At 48.1% G+C, this 25339-nt stretch overlaps 1 protein-coding gene across 1 annotated transcript in view; it reads left to right on the top strand.

The window, feature by feature from the left end:
• UNC13B (unc-13 homolog B) overlaps window positions 1-25339 on the top strand; it is a 169811-nt gene that overhangs the window by 21986 nt on the left and 122486 nt on the right. The window contains exons 2-7 of the mRNA XM_033164695.1: window positions 7218-7247; window positions 8221-8320; window positions 9680-9797; window positions 10911-11034; window positions 14066-14139; window positions 15425-15482. Of these exons, the coding sequence (XP_033020586.1) occupies window positions 7218-7247; window positions 8221-8320; window positions 9680-9797; window positions 10911-11034; window positions 14066-14139; window positions 15425-15482 (504 nt within the window). The remainder of the gene's footprint in view (window positions 1-7217; window positions 7248-8220; window positions 8321-9679; window positions 9798-10910; window positions 11035-14065; window positions 14140-15424; window positions 15483-25339) is intronic.

Raw genomic sequence — 25339 nt, 5'->3', positions numbered from 1 at the left:
TAGGGGCTTACACCTCCCCTTTGAAATACAACCTGACAATCTGTTAAGCCAGGGGTAGGCAACCTTAGGCCCGTGGGCTGGATGCGGCCCAATCGCCTTCTCAATCCGGCCCACAGATGGTCTGGCAATCAGTGTGTTTTTACATGAGTAGAATGTGTCCTTTTATTTAAAATGCATCTCTGGGTTATTTGTGGGGCATAGGAATTCGTTCAGCTCCCCCGCAAAAATATAGTCCGGCCCATTATCAGGTATCCTGGCAGACTGGAGAGAAGCAACACACTCAAATTTCTGCTGGAGACCACCTCCTTCTGTGATGTATGGATGATGTTTGGGGTGGTGGTCTTGAGGTACAGGGGAGGCAATTTCAAAAGTCTATATAGGAGCTTGCACACCAATGTTCTGGGTTCCTCTCTTCCCTTCCTGCGTGGGGGGAGTGGGAGACCCTCTTGCAAGAGTTTAATAACCCAGAGATGCATTTTAAATAAAAGGACACATTCTACTCAGGTAAAAACACGCTGATTCCCGGACCATCCGCAGGCCAGATTGAGAAGGCAATTGGGCTGGATCCGGCCCCTGGGCATTAGGTTGTCTACCCCTGCACTAGACTGAGAGCCACTTGTGCATCCTTCCTCTTTTGGAGCCCAGCCTCTGGCACAGAGCTGAAAGAGAGAGAGTGTCTTTATAGGATTCTGTGCTTCATTTCTGTTTGTGAATGTTAAACCTGAAAAGGTCAGTTGCCCTTAAAAGCCTCGAGCTGCGGCCCTTGATTTCAGGCTCACTGAACTGCCGAGCCTCTCCGCCTTCTGCAAGGATTCATCACGGACATCACATTTTCTTCAGTAACAGCCACATTCTAATTTATGTCATAATACCCGATTTGTCACGCTCGTTCACAGCCCAGCTGCCGAAGGCCTCATACATGATGTGAACCAAATCAGTTTCCCATATTAAAGCGAAAACATTTCTGCCGGAGGAAGTACTGAATGAAAAAATCCAGAAATTTGATGAATGTATTCTCTAGGAAGGATATTTTTGGTGCTTGGGCAAAATAAGATACTGAAAAAAGTAGATTCCGCAAAGTTATCGATTTTCTTTTGGACCTGGCTGTATATCATTTTGAAATTGAAGTTAGGGGGAGGAGGAAACAGAGAATCTTCAGAGGGGGGTTTGTTCGTATAACATTTGCAGGCCTGGCCAATGCAGCCCAACACAAGGCAAGAGAGAGAAAGTTCTGCTAGGAGCAGAAGTTAGATCACATCACTTCATGCAAAGTATCGGTGGCTGGTCTGCAGCTGCCTTTGAGCAGCTGAGGAGCTGAACTCTTTCTAGACTGGCTCTGACTGAGGCCTGGCTTTATTTTAAATATTATTCATTATTAATTAGATTTATATACCACCATTCATCAAAAGATCTCGGGGCGGTTCACACGATAAAAACACAAGATAAAAACACAAATGAATAGTTAAAAAACAGCAAAACAATATCCCCCCCCCAAACACATTTAAAAGGTTATAGAATATTAACCAGCCAAAAGTGTAGTTGAAGAGGAAAGTTTTCACCTGGCACCTAAAATATATATAACAACCTCTGCGGAGAGCATCCCACAAACGGGGAGCCACTGCAGAGAAGGCCCTGTACTCAGGTTGCCACCCTCTGGACCTCTTGTGGAGGAGGCACACAAAGAAGGGCCTCAGAGGATGATCTCAGGGTCCAGGTTGGTGCATATGGAAAGAGGCGGTCCTTGAAGTATTGCGCTCCTGAGCCGTTTAAGGCTTTGTAGATCAAAACCAGCACTTTGAATTGGGCATGGAAACAAATGGGCAGTCGGTGCAGTTGGACCAGGATCGGTGTGAGATGCTCAAACCGTCTTTCCCCGATGAGCAATCTGGCCTCCAAATTCTGCAGCAGCTGAAGTTCCCAAACCATCTTCAGGAGCAGCCTTTTCTGATTAAAAATACAAACTTTCAAATTGTGCCGTCCAGTGGCAGATACTGGAATCATTCTAAACTTTCTGAACGCTCCCAGGATCTTGCTAATTGCATGTGGCTGGCAAAAGCACGGCAGAAGATGGATTTCTGTTCATGAAACTCAGTTTGCAAATGGGACACATCAGGTTTTATGGCTCATTAAACCAGTTAGTTGTAAGAAAGAAAGAACTGCTCTTTCTTGGGCTGCAGCTCCCCCCAAATGAGAGGCAAAGCATATTAATCCACTGGGCTCTGTGCAGCCTCCAGGGAGTCAGGGATGCTTCTCTGCCTCCTGTGGGTCACATCCTTCAGCAAAATTGGCCTTGGCTGTGAGGTGTGAGGATTGGGGAGGGGCAAGGAATCTCATCTCCCAAAGGAACTTGCTGTCTATAGTAGTAGTAGTAGTAGTAGTAGTAGTAATAATAATAATAATAATTTATTTATACCCCACCCATCTGGCTGGGCCTCCCCAGCCACTCTGGGCGGCTTCCAACACAATATTAAAATACAATAATTCATCAGACATAAAAAGCTTCCCTAAACAGGTCTAAGTGTGGTTTCTTTGTTAAATGAACTTGATTTTATTCTTCTGACCCTCTGAATAACCTTTAAATACACAGAATGCTAACAAAACTCAGTATTGGAGAGGTTTTTCTTCAGCTATCACGTAGCAATGTGTTTTGGAAAATGAGTTTGTGGGAAGCTGGGATCCACAGTAGTTGAGCTCTGATTCATTACAGAAGTGCGGAATGCCGTCCTGAACCTAGGCTCCAGCTGTCTGTCATTTTGACTCTCTGTGGAAAGGAGATATAGCTGGTGTTCAGGGATTTGTCACCCAAAGGCACGATGGCATAAGTGGAAGGAGCGGCTGTCCTGGCGCAACCCCAAGCTCAGCAGTCTGGCAGGTGGCTCTGGTGTGCTCTTCTCTTCCTGGAGGTTCCTTTCTAATGAAGGGAGGCTGGCGCTTTTTTGGAAATAAACCTGTTTCCTCGTGTTTCCTGTTCTTCTTGTGCAGTTGTGCTTTAAGAAACTTCATTTGAAACTTCAGCCTGAGTGGATGGCAGGAAAGCAAAATCTCTGCCAACAGAGCAGGAGAACACGAGAGTTTTATGACAAGTTTTTTTGCAGTTTTGCATGGATTCTGTGGCACTTCCTTCCCAGTCAAGGAATTTCACACTGCAGGCTTGAGAAGAGAGCAAGAAGGTACAGGAAATGCACAGGAATGCTTTCCGGAATTACGAGGGACAGGGCTTCCCTGTGGCCAGAAGAGTGGGCCTGCTCAGGACGTGGCTGGAGAACGATACTGATGATGGCTTTTGTAAGAAGAGTGCAGGAGAACAGCTTGTTCAAGGATGGCATGGCTGCTGACTTCTCCCTGCTTTAGGTCTTGTTTTCTCTTCTTCAGACACGCAGTACTTAAATGCAGCTGAAGTAGAATTCATTTTGCATTATGGTGAATGAATAGCAAATCATGCCCTGGATTTATATAATCTTTTTGCCATCTGGCCATTCTTTCTCTCTTGCTACGCTGACTGCTCCATCCCCACCCCCCAATCCAGTTCTAAAGGCGAAGTTGAGCTTTTTGCCCCAATATCTCCAGCTGACTTTGCTTCCTGCTGTTAGGAATCACCCTTGCGCTGAGGGATTGCTTTATTCTGAAGCCTTTGGAGATTAACAAGAATATACAAAAAAGAGGGAGTGGAGCTAATTGTGTCTTCTGTGGCTGAGAGATCACAGAGCCAAGTAATCCCTTTGCCACTCTGCCTTATTTACCCAAAGAGTAGGGACCCGCTGCTTTAGCGTGTCTTCGTGTTTGTAAATTGGTTGTCTCTTGCTGCTTAGAACTTGAGTTTTTCTTTGAATTATAAAGGTGGGATAGAAATCCTTTATGGCTGAATTAAATCATGGCCAAGTCACTTGGCGGTAGCAGGCATCTGTTACCTGTAGAAATTACCAACCAGCACAAAATTTTACTAGTATACCTGCCTGCACACACAGACAGACTTAATGATATTATCTATGTTACTTTATCCAGTCAATAGCATTTATACCCCACCTTTCTTCCAAGGAGCTCAAGGTTCCCCCTCTCCCATTTTGACCTCATAACCCTGTAAGGTCTGGAGCCGGGGTGAGCAACCTTTTTCAGCCATGGGCCGGTCCACCGTCCCTCAGAGCATGTGGTGGGCCGGGCTATATTTTTTTGGGGGAAATGAACAAATTCCTATGCCCCACAAATAACCCAGAGGTGCATTTTAAATAAAAGGACACATTCTACACACGTAAAAATACACTGATTCCCGGATGGTCCGCGGGCCAGATTGAGAAGGTGATTGGGCCGCATCCAGCCCACGGGTCTTAGGTTGCCTACCCCTGGTCTGGAGTGAGTGGCTCAAGGTGGGATAGACTTGATTTAGAGTTATATGTATTGTTGTCATTGTTATTCATATTTTATATCCTGCCTTTCTGTAACGCAAGTGTATGCAAGGCACAAAAATGCAGATAAAATATTAATAATCTGAAATGATAATTGAAAGCTGTATTTGGACAAAACCACATTTTTAAAGAGGACTGTCTTTAAAAAGCCAACTGAAACAAAACTGTTTTCAGAGCCTGTGTAAAAGCAAGCAATGAAGGCGCCAGAATTACCTCTTGGGAAGGTTTCTCCATATTCTGGGTGCCACAACCCACAAGGCTCTGCTGCCTGCTTATACCTGCCCTCTGCTACACCTCTTCTGCTGGCAGGGAGATGGAGATTCCTTGGGCAGGTGCGCTATGGGAGAAGGCCACCCCCAAAGAGGGCACATTGCTTGTCTGGTTGGGGCGTTTGCCTTCCCTGTTTTCCTAAAGGCTTCCCCTTCAGGCAGGTGGCTCCTTGACACTTGTCTGAAGCAAGTGTGCTAACTTCCTGGAAGAGGTGCTGATCCTTTCTCTTTCCTGGTGCTCTTACTCACCTGCCGCTGTCTGTGCTGGGCTCCCGATCCTTTTTCTTCAAGGAGGAGGAAGTGTGGGCTGATTCTACACACACACACAATCTTAATTCAGCATTTGGGATAAATATTTACTTATTTGAAAACTGAGCCAATGTGTTGGGTCAGGAAATAGGAAGGGAGAGGGACGGCCATAACTTAGGGATGCCTCACAGGACCCTGCTTTGGTCCACTGGGAGAATCACTTTGGATTTCTCCCCAGGCTTGCTTTCGCCATCTTCGGGTGTGCAAGAAACCTTCCTTTCTTGACAGATAAGAGCTGCTAAAAAGCTAAAAGTAGTTCCTTGCCAATTTGCAAGAGCTGCGTTCTTGTTTCTTTTGCGTCTTCATTCCTATGTCCTCTTCGGGAACTCTGTGTGATTCTGCTGCTTGCTTCAGGATCAGCAGCAGCACATCTGTATCAGGAACCTACCCAGATGTTCCTTATGGCTCAGCAAAGCTCAGTATCTAGGCCACAGCTTGAGTTCTCGCTTTCCATCTTTTCTGCACCGCCCCCGCCCCCCCCAGCTGACCTGAGCACCCGCAGCAACATGGGAGATTATAATCCGGTGCAATTCTCTCCTATCAGAGGGTCCTGCTGCTTTCTATGGGCTGCCGGGTTTGCTGACAGCGTGTTCCCCTGTCTGAAACGAGATCAGATGTGGCAGAGCTAATTGCCTCCAGTCTGCTGAGTTTTGAAAGCGCAGGAGTTGTGGGGGGACAGCTTTTGTGTGTCAGGCAGGACAGTTAAGGGTGGCTGTTAGTTTCTTCCGCACCCCCAGGGGTTTGCTCTTAATTGGAGAGTACCTGTACATAGTACCTGGCAGAGGGAAACCAGAGGCTGGATAGTTGCTGTGTAGATTCAAAGGAAGAGTGTATTTAATGGAAGAGCTTTAGCGTAAAAGCGCCCTGGAAGTTGCAGTTGGAGCTGTCATGAATCACACACACACACACACACACACACACACACACACGGGTTGTCCTGATACCTCTATACTGTGAGAGGGGATAGTTCATGCAGTGAGCAAGCTGTCACTTGCTGGTAATTGGGCAACTGGTGGCTTAATTGAAGACAGACGGAGCTCCTTACTCAGGCAGGCGAAAGGGGAAAAAGGAAGAAGAGAGGAAAGTGAATGGGGCTTACAGGCTCCTTGCTCCCCCTCAGGGCTCCCTTACCTGCTATGCCAACGCTAAGCACAGCGGACGTGAGTCTGGACGGATCAGGGCTTTCTGCTACTTGCTCTGACTGGGCCTTGACTGGAAAGGGCTCAAGGGACCAATATTTTGGCTTTGTGCTGGGCTTCCTGGAAGGGCAGGGCAGGAGCTGAGCTAGCAAGCCACAGCTATTCTTGCTGTCTCCTTTAGAGTGGTGGGTGGCAGCCTGCATAAACCTGCCCATACAAGTTGTAACCAGGGTGGTATGGGGAATCGTAGAGTTGGAAAGTTGGAAACGTCCCAAAGGGTCATCCAGTCCAACCCCCTGCAATGCAGGAACCCCAGCTGAAAGGCCATAGCTCCTTGCTAGAGCCTGGCCTGCAGAAAGGTCCCACATTCAACCCCTAGCACCTCCAGGCAGGGTGGGGAAAACGCCTGTCTGGAGGTGAGGAGAGTCTTTGCCAACCTGGTCCCCTCCAGATGTTTAGGACTGTGACTGTCCTCAGCCCCCGCCAGCACATCCTCTTGAAGTCCAGAACATCTGGAGGGCACCCTGTTGGGGAAGGCTAGCGTAGGGCAACTTCCTGTGTTGCTATCCAGCCAGGTGGGGCTGCCTATTGGCTGTGTGCTTGTTCTTCTTCCTTGTAAAGGGTGAACTAGGAGACAGAGACACACACACACACACAGAGAGAGTTTGTGCACAGAGCCCTCCTGGCACTGCTATTCCAAGTCTGCAGTGGTTGCTGCAGGTGGCACTTGGCCTGTCCAGCCGTGCTCAGTTGTCTTGGACCTGGGTAGGTGGTTTTCTTGTCCCCCGTGATACCGCTCCTCACGAGCACAGCCGTCATCCAGAGCTCCTGGCTTCGGGGGACAAGAGCCAATTTGTGCTGGCAGTGCAATACTCCTTGGACAACAACGTGCTTTTGTTCTCCATTTCAGCATTTCTTAAATATTCCCCCGTTTTTTCTGAAGGAAAGTGGGGCAAAGCATTGGAGTGGCCTCTTATCCAGGTTCCTTTGTTGTTGAAGGCTTCTTTCTCCCTTATCTGCAGCTGAAATGTTTAACAACCTGAGAGTTAAAATGCTTGAGGTTGGAATAATCAACTGACACCCTCTTTTTTCTTTTACAGTAAAGAAAGCGAAGCTCCAGGGGCCACCAGGTGAGCGCAGATTTTCTTCTGCCCAACAAGTCTGCCTGCTGACATCCGTGTTCTTGCAGTTGCCTCTTGGCTGGCTGTCTGCTGTGGTGCATGGCAGGAATTTTCTAGCTTCCGAGCGTCTGGCCTGCTTCTTCGTTTTGCTAGAGAGGGTTGAATTATGCAGTTCCTTCTAAAATCCAAAATGGTTGGACAAAATAACAATAAAAAATTATTAGATTTATATATGCTCAGGGCAATTCACAAGATAAAAGAAAGCCATGCCCAGTTATAGGTCTGACCTTGGCCACTGAAAAGTCTCAAGGGCTTCTGAAGCAGCGTCAGCAAAGCACCAAGATACAGTGGTACCTCGGTTTCCAAACGCTGAAAACCCAGAAGTAAATGCTTCTGTTTTCGAACACACCTCGGAAGTTGAATGGCTTCTGCTGAGTTTTTTTTTCAAATTTCTCTATTGAATTTGCAGACTGCCCTTTGTGTCTTGGTTTTCAAACATTTTGGAACTCGAACGGTCTTCTGGAACGGATTACGTTCGAAAACCAAGGTACCACTGTATAAGGAAGTTCCAGGACTGTAAGGCAACCACACCTGGGAGCCTTGGGAGTACTACACTGAAGCAGCTCCACTTTGCTATCAGCAATGAAAGCAGCTTGATTTCTTACATTTCAATGGGAACTGAGCTTCATCGTTGTTCCAGGCAATGAGCAGATTCCACCCCCCACCCTTGACTCCTGGCAGTTCTTAACACATAGCTAGCATTCCTTATTGTGTGAAGCCTTTGTCAGTCATTGGGGCCAGATCATGAAGGCCAAGGAGGTGGCAGTGGAAACTTCTATTCTGCCCCTGCTCTCCTGTCATCTCCTTGCTCTGCCGAAGTGCAGCTGGTGGGAGTCGTTTTCTTTCCACCAAATACCACGTGTTGGCAAGGAGGAGTTTGAGACACTTACCCTCAGGTGAAACAACTCTGCTTTCTCTCTAGATAAATTCAATACGTATGTGACCCTGAAGGTGCAAAATGTGAAGAGCACCACTGTTGCCGTTCGAGGGGACCAGCCATGCTGGGAACAAGACTTCCTCTTGTAAGTGAATGCTGTGGGTTGAGATCACACCTGAAAATTGAGTGCCGTGTTGCTAAGTGTTAATTTTGTCCCTCAACTAGCTGGGGGTAGTGAAGTTCCACCAACTGAGTTATGGGGAAGCGAGTATTTATTCCATACTGGGTGGATAAGATGGGAGAAATTGGGGAATTAGGCACTTTAAACATGTTTTTTTATCTTGGGAAAGAGACAAGAGAGGAAACACCATACTGTTAGGTTAAATTGATGATTGATCACTGTATTGAAAAAGTAATGCGGAGGGGTTCAAAGCAAAAGATTGGATATGATTGTATTTATGGTATATGGTGTCCCTTTCCTTTCGAGAGCATTGTAAGTATTGTATTTCTATTGTTGGTACTCTGAAGACTTTTACTTTCCTTTGAGATTTAAATGCATATTAAACTGTTGATATTGGTAATTTATAATTTAAAAAAATGCTGAAAGCAGAAGCATTTGCCCTTCTCTGCCTGTTTGTTGGGAAGTTGCAAAGGTGTTGCTTGAAAACACATTAAAAATAAAAAATAAAAAATCCTTCCAGTAGCACCTTAGAGACCAACTAAGTTTGTCCTTGGTATGAGCTTTCGTGTGCATGCACACTTCTCCAGATACGCTGAAAACACATGTTGCTCTTTGTAATACCTTGCCTGAGCTGCTCCACACGGACATCTCGCCTACCCCTTTCCCCCTGAATCTATTCTGGAGCAGATTGGGGGTGTGTGTGTAGAGAGATGAGAGGTGGTGCGCAAACAGAAATTCTTGCACTAGCAGATCTGCTTCTTTGGATACAGTCAGTCCTTGGTCTACTTAAAGGGGTGGTGATTCCTTGCAAATGTGAAAGCTTAGGTACGAAACAAGGGGCGGGGATGAACTCAGGGGGAGAAAGGGATCTGTCAGGACTGTGAACTTGGGTTTTAAAAGAAGTGGCGCAATCTGCCGTGGCTCAAGCTACCATGTCGTGGAGTCCTTTGTTGTCAGAGGTAACTTTAAATTGTGCGTTGAGATTTGGCTGGAGGAGCAACTTCCAGGCAAGCCCAGCAGGCTTTGACTTGTGGTCCTGAATAGACCTCTAGTGGCCGAAATGCATCTCTGCAGTTGTGTGTGCTAAGGCTGGCAGCCAGAGAGAGGCTGGTCCTCCTCCTCCTGTCTGGGGGATGCCAGGAGATCCTCCTGTTGGTCTGGCTTGACCTGCAGCTGAAGGACGGTTGCTATTAAGAGTAAAACAGGGACAAGGCAGTCCATTGGGAAGCAGTAAGAATGGTCATTGTAAAAAAGGCGAAGGTGTGGGTCCAGGCCCCCCCCCCCCAGCAGCTTATGTGTTGTGTCTCTTTACTTCCTTTGCAGCGAGATCAGCCGCCTGGACCTGGGCTTGATTGTGGAAGTATGGAACAAAGGGCTGATCTGGGACACAATGGTTGGGACAGCGTGGATTGAGCTGAAGGCCATCCGGCAGTCGGATGAGGTCAGTAGACCTTCAGAGCCGAGAGAGGTGCTCTTCAGCCCCCTGGGACTTCTGGGGTGTTTGGGGTGGCAGTGAAGAAATGGCGAAGAGCTTTCCTTGTGCCGTTTGGTTGCGTCTGTCTAGTATCCAGCATGATGTTGGATCACAGCTGACATCATCCCTGAGGGGCTGGGCTGCTGGGTTTTGCAGTCGGAAAACATGTGGAGTCTCTCTGCCCTAGAGCTGGCCTCCCTCTTCTTCCTCATCTGCACTGAAGCAGAGGTTGGCATGGACTGCTCATGTGACCCAGCCAGGAGATGGAAATGTTGCATACTTATTCCATGCAGCATTATTGCAAGATCCAGAAATTATGGAATCCTTTTCTAAAGCTCCCCCTGCCCCTTGATTTCAGTCACAACTGGTCCAGGCACAACAACCCCCCTAAGGCATGCAAGGAAAAGTAATCTTACACCACACTCTGAACTGCCTTCTAAGACTATAAGTGGAAACACTGCTGCTCATTTTTTTTTTTAAAGAAAGGCCTGTGAATTAAAGCAAACCTCGGTTCTTCTTCTCAGAGCCCATTTAGGCCAAGAGGGTTTCTGTTGACTGCAGAGGAGTCTCAAGCTCTTGAGTCCGCAGGTGAAAGCCATTCTGTAATTCTGCCACAGCAAATGAGCAGGATTTTGTTCAGTGGCACACTGCTTGTTCTCTGCAGCATACATATTTTGTTTTAATAGATGGGGCGTTTCGACTTCCAAAAAGCAGCAGTAAATAAATGGTAGCAGCAACAGCACTCTGGTGGTCTCTGACGTGTTCTGTAGAAGCTTGACTTCCTCCAAAAGTTCAGACTATAACCTGATGTGGTTTGGAGTTACCATATCAATTCCCTCTTGCAGGTGTGGGGGTGGTGGACCTAGTGAGACGGTTTTGCAGGTCGATTTAATGTATTCTTACAGTTTTTTTTAGTTTTTAATTTTACATTTTGTGTGTGTATGTGGCCACAGTTTTTTGTGATGTGGTGTGTTTTATAAATTCTCTAAATGCATGTTGCTGTGCCTTTCAGCACTTTGGGGCCTGCTGCATATGGGGCGATGGATGGGGAGATATTGCTGATGCCATTTTTCTTTCCAGGAGGGCCCTGGGGAGTGGTCTACCCTGGAAGCCGAGGTCTTGATGAAGGGCCATGAGGTCTGCGGCACCAAAAACCCAACACCTCATCAGATTTTGTTGGATACAAGATTTGAGTTGCCTTTCGGTGAGTGCAAATGACTTTCTGCCGTCCCCCATCATCCTCTGTCTTCCCTCTTGCTGCCCTGATGCGGGCCCACCGGGTGGGTCTTGTCTTAGTGGTGGTTTCCTTTCAGGAGATCGCTCCAATTAAATCAGGCTTACGGTGCTGTATATGGGAGGACACTTTTGGAGCCCTGAGGTTTTCTTGCAACACAGCATTTTCCATAAGGCCGGGGGGGGGGGAGTGCTTATTTCACGTTGCCTAGCAACCAGTAATCTTTATTCAGAGGCATCAGACTGCTGAATGCAACTAATAGAAGGAAACCTGAAGGTCCTTTAGTCCAGCCCCTCCCTATTATACAGTGTCTGAATTTCTTCGTATGATCAGTAATTCTGAACGGAGAGTTTTGCAAAAAATGCAAGTAAAAGTAGTCTCCTTTTTGAAGGGGACCAGTCTGCTCTCTTCCTGTTTGGGGGTTTGCCTGTGTCTGTGGTGGGGGGTGGGGCCTTTCAGGCACACTTTGAGATGGAGAGAGGGCACGAAATGGGCTTGTGTTGCTTCTGGGGAGGAGTCCTCTCTGCGCCATTGTATTCCAGGCCGAGAAATGCACCCCCCCCCCAAAGCAGCCTTGCTGCGGCTGCCACCTGGGATGCCCGTTTTAATGGACTGTTTCTTTGTACAGTGTAACTCGGCTGTTGCCACACAGACTTTAGTTGGCATAGTTTGGTTCAAAAATGACTCCTTTAGTGGGACATTCCTCGCCCTCTTAGCTGTTGTAAATAGTCAGAATTGTGTGCCTCCCTCTTCAGGAAAGGTTTCTGCTGTTGCAAGGAAGCCATATCTTCCAAGAGCATGCAACAATGCTTTTCAGATACTATTATAATTTCATGCTTGAAGAAATAGGAGAAGGCTACTCCTGCTTAGGGACGCTGGTGGCGCAGTGGTCTAAACCACTGAGCCTAGGGCTTGCTGATCAGAAGGTCGGCGGTTCAAATCCCAGCGATGGGGTGAGCTCCCATTGCTCGGTCCCTGCTCCTGCCAACCTAACAGTTTCAAAGCACGTCAAAGTGCAAGTAGATAAATAGATACCGCTCTGGCAGGAAGGTAAACGGCGTTTCGTGCGCTGCTCTGGTTTGCCAGAAGCTGCTTTGTCATGCTGGCCACATGACCCGGAAGCTGTACGCCGGCTCCCTCAGCCAATAAAACGAGATGAGTGCCGCAACCCCAGAGTTGTCCATGACTGGACCTAATGGTCAGGGGTCCCTTTACCTTTACTCCTGCTTAAGGAGTTTGAGAACCGGTGAATGCCATGATGGGCTCTCCATGACAAAAACCAGAACCCTTTCCAGCCTCAGCATCCCAGGGCCATGTGCCTTCCTTGCAGGTGCAGGAATGAGGTGCTCTCAGGATAAAGATTGCATCAATGTCGAAAGAAGTTTAGCGTTGTGGGTCCCACCTTGGTCACTGTCCTTCGTTTTAACTTTGAGTATGAGATCACTTCTCTCTCTGCAGCAACATCCCACCGCTCCCCCCCCCCAGGGAGGGGGGAAAGATATATTTAGAAATCTTGTGTTTCATTTCCCAGGTGAAAGAGCTCCTCTCCTTTGTGATAACATGGACTTGGAAGAAGCGGTATCCCTGTGTGTTTGGTTCAGCATGTTTATATTCATGGAGCGAGCTTTGGGTTCAGATGGCTTCAAAAGCTCTCCCACAAGCCATTTGCAAAGTTGCTCAAGGCTTTCTCTGATGACAGAGGGAATATAATGACCTGGTGTGGAGCTGTTGCATGTTTGCGGTGGTGTTTGCGAAACGAATCGTCTTATCTCTGATAAGATGCCCAGAAGCATGCTATGGAAATGGCTCCATGAAGCCGGGATGTGACAGGCTCTTGGCAGTCCCCTGCCGCTCTGCCTGGGCCGTGCAAGCCAGTGACACGCCTGAGGACGAGGTGTTCTTGACTGTGGCGTTGGGCATGTCGAAAGCTAGCTCTGTTCTGGCTGGGGCTGGTGGGCGTTGTAGTCTGACAGATCTGGAGGCCTCCATGTTGGGGACGACTGAGTTAGAGGCGCCTTGGTTAATGGGGACGGGGTGACGTTTCGGAGCTCTGTGCAGTCCCAAACCTCCTCCTGGTACCTGCAGAGTGCCAGAGGTCTCTCCTGGCCCAGCACTCTGCTTCCAATTTAACCTGCCAGAGTTTCCTGGGAAGTTTCCAGGCAGGCATGATTCCATCACCTGCTTGAGGCACAGGCATGCTTCCCCTTGTGTCATGGAGTTTGTGTTCTCCTCTTTTTCATCTCCAGCCTCCCTGCCTTTCCTCCCCACCCTTAATCAGAGTTCCAGACATTCTGGAATTGGAAAAGCCAGCAAGAGACTTGACTTCTATGTTGCTGGATTCATGATGTTTTCCGGGGTTTCCATTCAAATAAACCTCTGGGCCACAGCTGTTTTTCTGCCTTGCCTCTGCAGCCGGTTGTGCTTTGCCGCCTCCTGTTTCTCAGCCTGATCTGAAAAGTGGGAAAAGTATGAAACAGTGATTAAACCTAATTAGCGCTTGTTGACACCGTGCCTGCTGCCGCTGCCGCCCTCGTTGTTCTGACCCCTGGCTCTCCTCCGCCTCCACCCATGTCCAGGAAGTCATGCTCCTCCTTCCTCTTGGCTCTTGGCAGTGTGTGCCCGCCTCACCTGCTGGCACAGTTCCGTTTCGGTAATCTGACTGTGCAGCTTGCAAGGGTCTGTCCACCATTCCTTCTGTTCTCAACAAGCTCATTTTTACAGCTGAGGTTTATGTGTGTTGTTTTTGTTCTTGTTCTGAACTGAACCAGCATCCCTGGTCATTTGCTGTTCTGCGTAAGCATGCTCTGCTTTTCAAAGTACACGCCTGGCCCTGTGGATGTTCTGGGATGCCAGATGCTATGGCATTGCTGAGACTGGGCAGCCGTGGAATCGGGTGGGAAGCTTCTGGGGGCCCCATGTCAGAGCAGAATATGCATATAATAAAATATATGTTGGGGAACCGGGATGGGAGCAGACACCTACTTATTCTGCTGTCTTGCAGACATCCCGGAAGAGGAAGCCAAATACTGGACTCAGAAGTTAAAGCAGATAAACTCCTTGGAGGAGGAGGATGAGGTGGGTACGCTCTGCTCTGCTCCCTGCCTTGGGACCTATCGCTGGAGTCTGGCCAAATGCCCATAGGGGGCTTCTGGGGATCTGGATAAGGGGAGATGGTATACCCGGCTCTGGATTGTGCAATTTGAGATTTCAGCCGGGTGCCCCTACATGCTGGAATGCTGCCCATTGAATGCACATTCCTACAGGCAGGAGGAAGGCTAGTCTAGGGCTGTTCTCCCCCATGCATAGCAGGCCAGGTGCCAGGGAGAATTGGATGCCCTTTCTGGTGGGGGGGGGGGTGAGAGCATTTGCTCATTTACAGCAGAGAATATCGGACATGGCAAGTGAGTTGCTGCTTCTAAGGAGGCTGGGTAGATGAGAGACAACAGCAGACTCACCCTGCCAGCTCTGCAGGCTGACTTTCCAGTGCATCATCGGAGAATGCAAGAAGAGCCGCCGCTTTTGAAAGTGACAGGCTAACTGAAGGCGTTCTTTGGTTCTGCAGTTATTTATTAGAAATACAGGGGAGGGGAGGGGGTAAGGTAACCAAGACGCCAAGGGAAACTCCCCTTTAGCAACAAAACAAAAGCCCCCTGAATCCTGGGGCCGTGTTGGCTAAAAAGAAATCTCAAGGTGGTACTTCCATCTCTACAGAGTGCATGCATGCAGGTGGGAGAGGTGGGGGCAGGATTGCTGCCTGTTGCACAGCTTTCCAGGCCATTGGTGGGTTGGGACCCATTGCCAAGAAGGTGGGGCACAGCAAATGCAGAAGGAAATGGCTCCCCCGATGCATCTGTGGGTTTAAGGTTGGTCCCTGGGTCTGAGAAGGCAGAAGACCACGCTTCTAGGCCTACCCTGTGCCCTCAATACTTCCTTGCATTTTTATTTAAATTAAATCATTTATGTTCTGACTACCCAAAATGCAAGGCGGTTCACGGCAAAGATTAAAACAGTATAAACAGTACAACAAAGTTTGGCACCGCCAAAGTCCCAGTCCCTGCTCATTCTTTTCTGTTTATTTTCCAGTTCTGTTCCAAATCTAGGCAGGGCTGCACAGGAGAAATTAAACTCAGATTGCAAACCCTTTGGGGGGGGGGGAAGTGTTTGGGGCTTTGTATCCACCTGCAGGGGACTCCGGAGCAGGTGCCCGGAAGCTTTGGTGTGAAACAGGGCAAATGTTTCTTTGGGGGAGGGGAGTGTTTGTTTTTGTGGAAGAGGAGAAAAGTGCCCCTAAATGAGATAGCCCCTGTCTGCTGAAAATCGTTTTACTGCGTTCCTCATCTCTCCTCATTTCCCCCCTTAGCATTCGTTTGTGGAAGAGGTCCAGAAGCAGCCGCTGCCCACTGCTGCCTCCCAGTGTTGTAAGTGAGAAATGTTAAGTCACTCCGTATTTCAATCCTTCAGTAGGTTGTCATGCTTTCCTTTCTTTCTCCAGTGGAGCAAAGTATGTTTGCTGACCTGTCACTACTTCAGAACCCTGGAAATAATGATTCCTGTGCCAGCCCTGTCTGTCTGTGTCTCTCTTGGTAGTTTCATTCAGACACGATGTTCGCCTGTCCTTCGTACTGTGGTTTGGAGAGTGCGATGTCTCAGTGCAGCCAACTGGGTTCAAGGGGGCCCGTGGGGCAGAGGCAGAAGCCTCCCTTGCCAAGCCTTTTCCTTGCTGCCAGCAGCATTCTTGGCCTTGCAAGTCGGGTCAGGCTGAAGCCCCGATTGGCCACTGCAGGGCCCCCCTGTGTAGCATGGCAATGGGTGCCAAAGTGGACTGCCTCCTGGAATGGCCGCTCTCTTGCTCAAAAAACTGGACCCCTTGGGCCAGGTGTCTTTCAGTGTGTGGACAAGACGGAGTTTTCTGGTGGAAATGGGAGCATAACATCCGAAATCAAATAACAACGTTCTGCATGCAAAGAGGGAAGGGTTGTGGGGGCCTTGATTCTGCTTCAGCATAAGTGACCTGGTTCATGCTTCTCTGTAACCCAGCATGGAATAAACGATGGTTTGCCATGAGAGAGCAGCATGCTCAGTCCTGCCTGCGTCACTCTGCCCCCAACTGGAGCGCAGAAGCAAGCCAAAAACCCCTGTCTTGCCACTGATGTGTGAAGCAGCGCTTGCGGGATGTTTTTCTCCAAATCACAACTGGAAGCAGAGCTTTGCTCGCTGCTTATTTGAGATAAGCCATCATTTGTTTCTAACTGTGGGTCACTGTCAAGTCAGGAGCTCCAAGTGTCAACGTTGGCTCCTTCCTTCTGCAGGCCAGGGTGCCCCTATTTCCAGCCCTTCCCCATGCACTGGGGAGATGTGGGGCTGTGGGGATCTCAGCGCTTACTGCAGAGCTGCGACTCCTGCCAAGTGGTGCTGATATTTGGATGCAGGGCGTAGGAAGGGGCGAGGGCAGCTCTGTTGTTTTTGTGAAATGCTAGCAAAGAAAATGAACAGATCCAGCTTTCTCTGCCTAAGGGGCAGTCTCCAAGGCTTTGTATATCTGAACTGCTCTCCTCCACTGAAACCTGGTCAGACTTGGTATTTAGAGTATTACATGTTGCCGGTTGCTTATCCACTAGGCTGATTAGAGGCTCTCTTCAAGAAGGTTAACATTAGGAATTGTTAATTACCCTGTTGCTGGACAAGCAAATTAAATATCTAGTAGCTTAATTACTTTTCTAATATCACTGAGTGGCATTGTAAAAAGTAATTATTCAAGTATTTATTGAATTTTTATACCACTTAATATGAATGAAAGATTCTAAGTGGTTTACATAGAAACTTTACAAAAGCAAGTATTTGGGTGGGGAGACCCCCCCCCCTTTTAACTGACTTGGATTGCACAGGATTTGGAGAAGGACATTGACTTAATTGCATATTAAAGTCCATGTGCGACTGAGCAGAAGAGACAAAAGGTTTGCAGTTCACGGCATTAGTGCAACTGAGCTGCACAGCTCTAAGCCCTGCAGGGCTGGAGATCATCCTCACTAGGCCTGTGGGTGGTAAGCGGGCACAGGACCAAGCTCTGCAGTTCATCACAAAGGCTCCATCCAGTTGTGCGCCAGGCTCTCTGCAGCCGCATGATGGAACAGGGAGTCAGGGCAGATGGGTCGACTACAACTCCCATCATTCCTTGGCTGAGACTGATGAAGGAGGGGTGTATATGTTTTAGTTTCTTTATAGGAAAGGTCATGGTCACAAAATATTCCCTATATTTTCACGCATGGAAATGTACCTCCTAATGTAAGTAAATGGCAAATTATAGAGTTGGCAGGAACCCTGAGGGTCATCTAGTCAAAGCCTCTGCAATGCTGGAATCTCAGCTAGATCATACAAGCCCTTCCATCACTTGGAAGATGGAGTAAGCTTGTTTTCTGCTGCTCTGGAGGGTAGGACTCGAACCCATGGCTTCAGGTTACAAGTAGGAGATGAAGAACAACTTTCTGACAAAATAAAAAATTTAAAATTAAAAAATTCCTTCCAGTAGCACCTTAGAGACCAACTAAGTATGTTCTCGGTATGAGCTTTCGTGTGCCTGTATCTGAAGAAGTGTGCATGCACACGAAAGCTCATACCAAGAACAAACTTAGTTGGTCTCTAAGGTGCTACTGGAAGGAATTTTTTTGTTTTTGTTTTGACTATGGCAGACCAACACGGCTACCTACCTGTAACTGGATCTTTGGACATTGTCATGCTGCTTTCTTGCCAGGAGGCACCGGGAAGAATTTCCTCCCTAGCCAGTAGGAGGACATTGAGCAACTGCTCTGTCCATGCTGGCCATTTGCAACATGATCAGTGCTTTGATGTGCAATGATAAGTGAAATGTCATGCTTGCACTTTCTCTAAATAAGCTTAGCAGAAGGCCTTGCGGGAGTAACAACCGGGGCAGGGCAGGAAGGAAGGGCAGCTCACTGCGGCTGCAGGAAATGGGCAGGGCTGCTGCAGAGGAGCCGTGAGCGCCCAGGAAACTGACCTCACATGTTGCTTGGAAGGTCCGATGCTCTCTAAAGCGGCTAATGCGCAGGATCTTTATTTTCGTTTTTGGAGCTGATTTCTTAAATAGCTGTTCAGTGGTAAAAAAAATAATAACCTGCTGTGTGAATAGTCTTAAATCTTATATAAAAATAAGAAGTTGGAAACATCTTGTTATAAAATCGCTTCTGTTTGCCAGAGAGAGAAGAGGCCAACTGGCAGATTGCAAAGCAACTAAATGTTTTTTTTGCTTTAGGTTTAAAATACCTATTTTTGAAAGTTCTGTTGCTCAGCAAAGCAGGTGCCGGATTATGTGCAGAGCTCTGCCAAGATCTTCCAGAGGGACTTGCCCATGTTGGGTTCCTCAGAACTCAAGGGGCAGCTGAAACCCCCAGGAAGCACAGGAAGGTGGCTGGCGGCTGCCTCCTGCCCCCCTCTTTTTTCCTGGCCCTGGGGCTTCATCTCTCCTCGGATAGGAAAGGTGCAGGCAACAGCAGCCTCTAACCCACACCCCAGGGTGCCTTTACCTGGGTGAGTCTACAGCACACATCTCAATATATTCTGTTCATGGACTGATCAGACCAGTAGCAAGCAGTGGCAGCACCTGTTTGAGGCCTTATTATTATAATTACTATTTATTTATTTATTTATTTACCTCCTTTCTCTCTGACTCAAGGTGGCTTCCTGATAAAAATAAGAGCAGCTAAAATCATAGGGAAGAAAGCATTTAAAAACAGTGAAACACTGGTAGAATTAAAGCTCTATATATTGCTGCATGCCACCCTGATCTCCAAGCAGCGCCAGATTCTGGGGGTTCCAGCCGCTTCCCAGGGTTCCGTTTCCTCCGAAGGAGAGGCGGCAGACACTGTGGGGTCTTTGGGACATATGGTTTATTTGCACATATATGCGACCTGAAGCTACAATGATGGGGCTGGCAGCATGAATAGAATCATAGAATTGTAGATCCAAGAGGGTCCTGTTTCTCCCGTAGACACAGCCTTGGATTCCAGCAGAAATCAAGCATGTCTCTCTCTCTCCCAGGCTCCAGCCTACAGCCTGTCCTAGCTTTGAGCTCACATACACCTCAACTCTGGCTTTTGTCCTCCTAACTACCGGCGAGTTTGGGAGGGGGCCCCACGCATTTGTGCTGTGGCACAGAGCCACTTCCTTTGTTACCTTTATGACCCATACTTAGGGGAGCATTAACTGGAAGCTGGCCTGGCTACTTCAGTTGAATCATTGCTGGATCCAGGAATCCGAAGGGACTCAGGCATACAGCCTCTCCCCCCCCCCCCATTATATATAAAACATACAAAATCAGTCCTTTCCCCCAAGCCTGTTGGAAGAAGAAAATCTACACTTGCCAGTGGAAGGACAAGGAGGGAGCCAGTCTTAACGTCTCTAGGGAGGGAATTCCAAAGTCTTTGCAGATTTACCCCAGTGGAGGAACCTGAGAGGGATGTGGAAGGGCTAAGGAAAAGGAGGGGGCCTCATTCCCCCCGTCCCACCTCATTTCCTAGAGGTTCTTGCAAGTGACCCTTCTCAATGGTTCTATCAGCTTGAATCCCTCTGCGGCTCATATAGCTTTGTTGATTTGCTACTCGGCTTCTGTTTGCAGTGGCTCAGCCTATTTGCCTTGCATCCAAGCTCTCACCATCCATGTGTCAGAGAACTGGCAAACTTCTGTTTGCTGGGTGAAGGGTGTGTTTTTTTGCATCCCAAGAGTGCGCAGGCTCCCTGCACCAGCAGAAGTTGGTCCAAGGAACGGTCTTCAGGAGCATCATGAAGCACATAGTCTTTACTAAATCAAATATACATGTATACACTTTGGACAGCGGTAACATGTGTGAGTGTCCTTGGTGCTTGCCTCAGGAAAAGCTGTTTACACAGGGGCTTGCCATGATCTTCGGCTGCTCTGAGTTTGCCAATGCACTGGCTGTCAAAGCTGCTTAGCATTTCTGAAGGCTGGGGTTTCCAATCCGTACTTGTTTCTGGAGGTGTCAACTTCCATTATAATCCGCAATGAGTCATCTTCCCACTCTTGCAGGCTTGTCTTCTCCACTCAGTTAGTCACAACACAAAAATGGTGCAGAAAGATGCTCACAGTCTCTCCACTTGGTTTCTGCGCTCCTGACTTTTGAGACTCCAGACAGTGGCTGTGTTGAAGTTGCCTTTTGAAAACTGGGCGGCCAGTGGCATGGCATGGATCTGCCGCCCGTCTGCACATGCTGTGGCCAGAAAGTGCTCTGATCCTTGTTCCGCAACACAGGTGTAGCAGCTGGAAGACCACCCAGGGTGGAACGTATCAGAATTTGACGGACGAAACCTCCTGCTTCTGATGTTGGGGAAATGTGATATCCCAATATTGAAGGCCAATATTTAGACTGTGCTCAGCAAAGGAACACATCTTTGCACAAACCGTGAATCTTCAGATTCCAACACAGAGAGCCTAAGAGGCTGCCGCTGAGTGATCTTCCACGGTCCCAAATGGTGTAACTGTTTGGAGAAGAATATATAGAACAAATAAGTGCCACTCCCCCCACATAAAGGTAAAGGTGAAGGGACCCCTGACCGCTAGGTCCATTCACAGACAACTCTGGGGTTGCAGCGATCATCTCGCTTTATTGGCCGAGGGAGCCAGCGTACAGCTTCTGGGTTACGTGGCCAGCATGATTAAGCTGCTTCTGGAGAACCAGAGCAGCGCATGGAAACACCGTTAACCTTCCCGCCGGAGCCGTACCTATTTATCTACTTGCACTTTGACGTGCTTTCGAACTGCTAGGTTGGCAGGAGCAGGGACTGAGCAACGGGAGCTCACCCCGTCGCGGGGATTCGGACCTTCTGGTTTAACCCACAGTGCCACCCGCATCCCCACTCCCCCCACATCCGTGTGCCAAATAAACTCTCTGTGGCTGGATAATTAAATGGAGAGTCCAATATTTGTAGAGACAGATGGCACCTCCGTTCCTTGTTATGAAAGACACAGCCATCTGGTTGTCACGGAGGAGGCTAGCAATGCCTGCGGCACTCAGGTGCCGTTTGCCCGGGGGCTCCGGTGGCAGCCAGGTAATGCCTTCACTTCCAGGAGCACATCGATAGTTCAGGTGTCGCCCAACCCAGCCTTGGGAAGTCTGGGCTGGATGCAGTTCATCACTGAAGAGTCATTGGCAGGTCCTCTCCCAGCCGCCTTTCGTCCAGGGAGAAAGGGCTTCTGAGGCAGCCCATGTTATTGGGGAAATGCTCATGCAGTGGGGTAGAAAGGCAGTATTGGCCAGGGTGGTTTGTTTCTTGGCTGTTTCTTCAGTTCTTCCAGCAAGAGGTAGGAATTCTACATCTGCACACAGGTGGTAGATTTCTTGTTACTTTGCTGCTCATTATTAGATTTTTACCCCACCCTCCCTTCCAAAAGAGCCCAGGGCAGCAGACAACCAAAAAAGGCAAAAATAATACAGATGTTTGAAAGTTTTTTAAATCATCAAGTATTCCTGTGGAATGCCTTCCCATCAGATGTCAAGGAGGGCATTTAGGAAACACCTGAAGGCAGCCCTGAATAGGGAAGCTTTTTAAGGTTTAATGTTTTGCTATGTTTTTATATATGCTGGAATCCGCCCTGAGTGACTGGGGCAACCCAGTCAGATAGGCAGGGTGCTAATAGTATGATGATGATGATGATGATGATGATGATGATAATAATAATAAATTAATAATTATAACATCCTTTTAAAAAACATCAAATATTATGAAGGGCCAGGAAACCAAGGCCTTATGAGGAACGGTTGAGGGAGCTGGGAACCTTTAGCTTGGGGAAGAGATAGCTGAGGGGTGACCAGATAGCCATCTTCCAATATCTGAAGGTCTGTTACATGAAATAAGCTTGTTTTCTGCTGCTCCAGAGGGGAGGACCTGAACCAATGGATTCAACAAATGACAAGACAGGATATCCTAACTAAACCTTTTGAAGAACTTTCTGACAGTAAGAGCCGTTCCACAGGAGCCACCACTGAGAAGACCGTGCAATGCTTCCAAATACCAGTGGCTAGAGGAGGGCTCTTGTGCTCAGGTCTTGATTGTGCATTTTGCGCAGGCCTGATCCAGCAGGCTCTTCTTCTGTTCTTGTGGCTTGTTGCCACATTGCTAATTTGCGGGTCCTGCCCATCAGTCCCTCAGCCCCACATTGGAGGCAGCACCAAAGGCATCGTAGTGGTTGTGGCATTTTCTGTGGGTGCTTGAAATGCACTTATTGCTGTTGTTTATTAAATAATAAGAAGTGTATTTTGCTTTCTCTGCTTCTCCTGACTGTATCACTTTGCCCCATTTTTTGGAGAGGAATGGAGGCAGGTGAATGGCATGACAAATGTAGGTTAATACACTGCCAAGTCAGCTAGATACTTGCTCTGCTGTGGGCTGTACACTCTCTCCTGCAGTGTGGCAGAAGCTGGGGCAGGGAGACAAAATCAGCCGGTACCAAGTGCTGAACTTCTCTTTCAAATCAGTCTTGATGAGGGCAGTTGCTTCTGTGTAGTATGACAGCTGCTAACATGATTCACGGAATAATCCGGATCAGCGCAGTGTCTGAATTGGGGTCTGGCTGAGAGGCGCACCGATGCCCCCTGAGCTTTCCTGATGGCCAGGTGAATCCTTTTGAGCCTATCAGAATCCCCCAATTCTTTTTGTTGCAGAGCTCTTCAGGCAACCAGCATAGAGGTCCTTCTAAAGACATAAGACCCTTTTTGTAAGTCACAGAGTTTTGGGCATTCTCACCATCAGTTTTACAAACTTCAAGGCTTGACTCTATTTTAACCTTTAAAAGGTGTTTAAAAGAAGAAGAAAACTATCTCTACATAGAAGATGAAAAGAAACATGAAAGTGATTACTTTGCTCCTGAAATTAGCATATAAGTGCAGGAGGCATATACCTTGAGTTACAGTATTAGGAAAATGCCAAAATTTGATCTATAGTTTCACCATAATGCTTTCTTGGAGAGGTATAAAGTGGCCATTTTGACCACTAAGTCTCTTATGTGGAGTCATTTGGGCCTGGCTAGGCCCACCTTCAAATCTGATTCTTTCCTGAACTGGTGAAGGTAAAGGACCCCTGGATGGCTAAGTCCTTTCTAAGGTGACTATGGGGTGTCACACTCACCTTGCTTCAGGCTGAGGGAGCCAGCATTTGTCCACACACAGCTTTCTGGGTCATCTGGCCAGCATGACTAAACCGCTTCTGGCACAACGGGACACCATGACGGAAGCCAGAGTGCACACAAATTCCATTTACCTTCCCGCTGCAGTGGTACCTATTCATCTACTTGCACTGGTGTGCTTTCAAACTGCCAGGTTGGCAGAAGCTGGGACACAGCCACGGGAGCTGACCCTGTTGCGGGGATTTGAAATGCCGACCTTCTGATTGGCAAGCCCAAGAGGCTCAGCGCCACCCACGTCCCAGTTTCCTGAACCCATACACCTTTAAGCCATTGATGGAGAACTAAGCTCTTGTGTTTGTCAATTTCCCATAGGAATAGCTGGTAGACCACAGAGAATCAATTTCCTAAAGCAGGTAGATTAATTGGGGGAAAGCTCTGAGCTAATGTGAATTACAAAAAGCAGTTAACAGGCTTAGCTGAATCGGTTGCCCAAGAGATGGCTGACACCAACTCATTGAGAGCTCTAGCCGTGGCCCAACTGTTGGAGGAGGAGGAGGGCAACAGAGATGGCGAGGGCTCTGCCCACCAAGCCCTTCGAGAAAAAGATAGAAGAAGGTGCAGATTTGTTTTAGTTGCCCCACCAGCTGGATTTCAACTAAATACTAGGATGAGCTGGTGGCGTGAGCTGCTTTGAGTGAGAGAGGATGCCTTGGAAGGAAGGTGATGAACTCTCCTTGGCTAGGAGCTGCCAGGAAGCAAAGCCTCTGCCTTATGGCTAAGAAGAACATCAGCCCTGGCAAAGCTTTTTTTAAAATAATTTTTTTATTGACTTTATTATACTGGCCAGACTCAGCCATAAACTCCCCCAGGAGCCCAGACAACGGGTGATTGAGGAAGGGTCCAAAAGCAGAAATGCAACCTAACTGTGCTCAGAGACCACTAATCTCCGTGGAAAAAAGGGACTGGGAAGCCTCCCAGTGAAAGGCACAAATACAGGATGGGTGACACCTGGCTTGAGAGCAGTACATGTGAAAAGGATCTAGGAGTCTTAGTACTTGACATGAGTCAACAGTGTGATGCAGCAGCTAAAAAAGCCAATGCAATTCTGGGCTGCATCAATAGGAGTATAGCGTCTATATCAAGGGAAGTAATAGTACCACTATATTCCACTCTGGTCAGACCTTACCTGGAATACTGTGTCCAGTTCTGGGCACCACAGTTCAAGAAGGATACTGACAAGCTGGAACATGTCCAGAAGAGGACAACCAAAATGGTCCAAGGCCTGGAAACGATGCCTTATGAGGAACGGCTTAGGGAGCTGGGTTTAGCCTGGAGAAGAGAAGGTTAAGGGGTGATATGATAGCCATGTTCAAATATATCAAAGGATGTCATCTAGAGGAGGGAGAAAGGTTGTTTTCTGCTGCTCCAGAGAAGCGGACACGGAGCAATGGATTCAAACTACAAGAAAGAAGATTCCACCTAAACATTAGGAAGAACTTCCTGACAGTAAGAGCTGTTTGAGAGTGGAATTTGCTGCCAAGGAGTGTGGTGGAGGTCTTTAAGCAGAGGCTTGACAGCCATCTGTCAGGAATGCTTTGATGGTGTTTCCTGCTTGGCAGGGGGTTGGACTGGATGGCCCTTGTGGTCTCTTCCAACTCCATGATTCTATGGTGCTGAAGCTCATTTGGGAAGGCCGTGTGCCTTCTCTGCCTGAGTTGTCTCCAGGCCTGCTGTGCTGGGTTCCTGTGAGCAGGTTTTGCTTGATGAGTGTGATTAGGGGCTGCCCGCACTCTGCCTGCGGCTCCGACAGACCCACCTCAGCTGCCAGAGAGGGATGACTAATCGGTGCAGCTTCAAGACCAAAAGGGAGATGATAGTTTTCCGAGAGTCTATCTCTGGGAACAAGGCAGCAGTGTCCAGCCCTTCGGATTCCACACAGGCTCCAGCCTTTGCCGTGCCCTCTCGCAGCTCCCCTCCTAATCCTGGCACCATTGAGCCTTCTCTGTAGCAATAATTGGAAGGTGTTGGTCTCTCCAGAAGATCTGACTCATTTTACAAGGGGGCCTTAGCCAAGGGGGGGGGGGAGAAGCAAGAAGTATTTCTTGCAAGCTGGACTAGCGGCAG

Source organism: Lacerta agilis, chromosome 11, assembly GCF_009819535.1.
Source record: "Lacerta agilis isolate rLacAgi1 chromosome 11, rLacAgi1.pri, whole genome shotgun sequence".
NCBI lineage: Eukaryota > Metazoa > Chordata > Lepidosauria > Squamata > Lacertidae > Lacerta > Lacerta agilis.
This window is presented reverse-complemented; position numbering and strand designations above follow the sequence as displayed.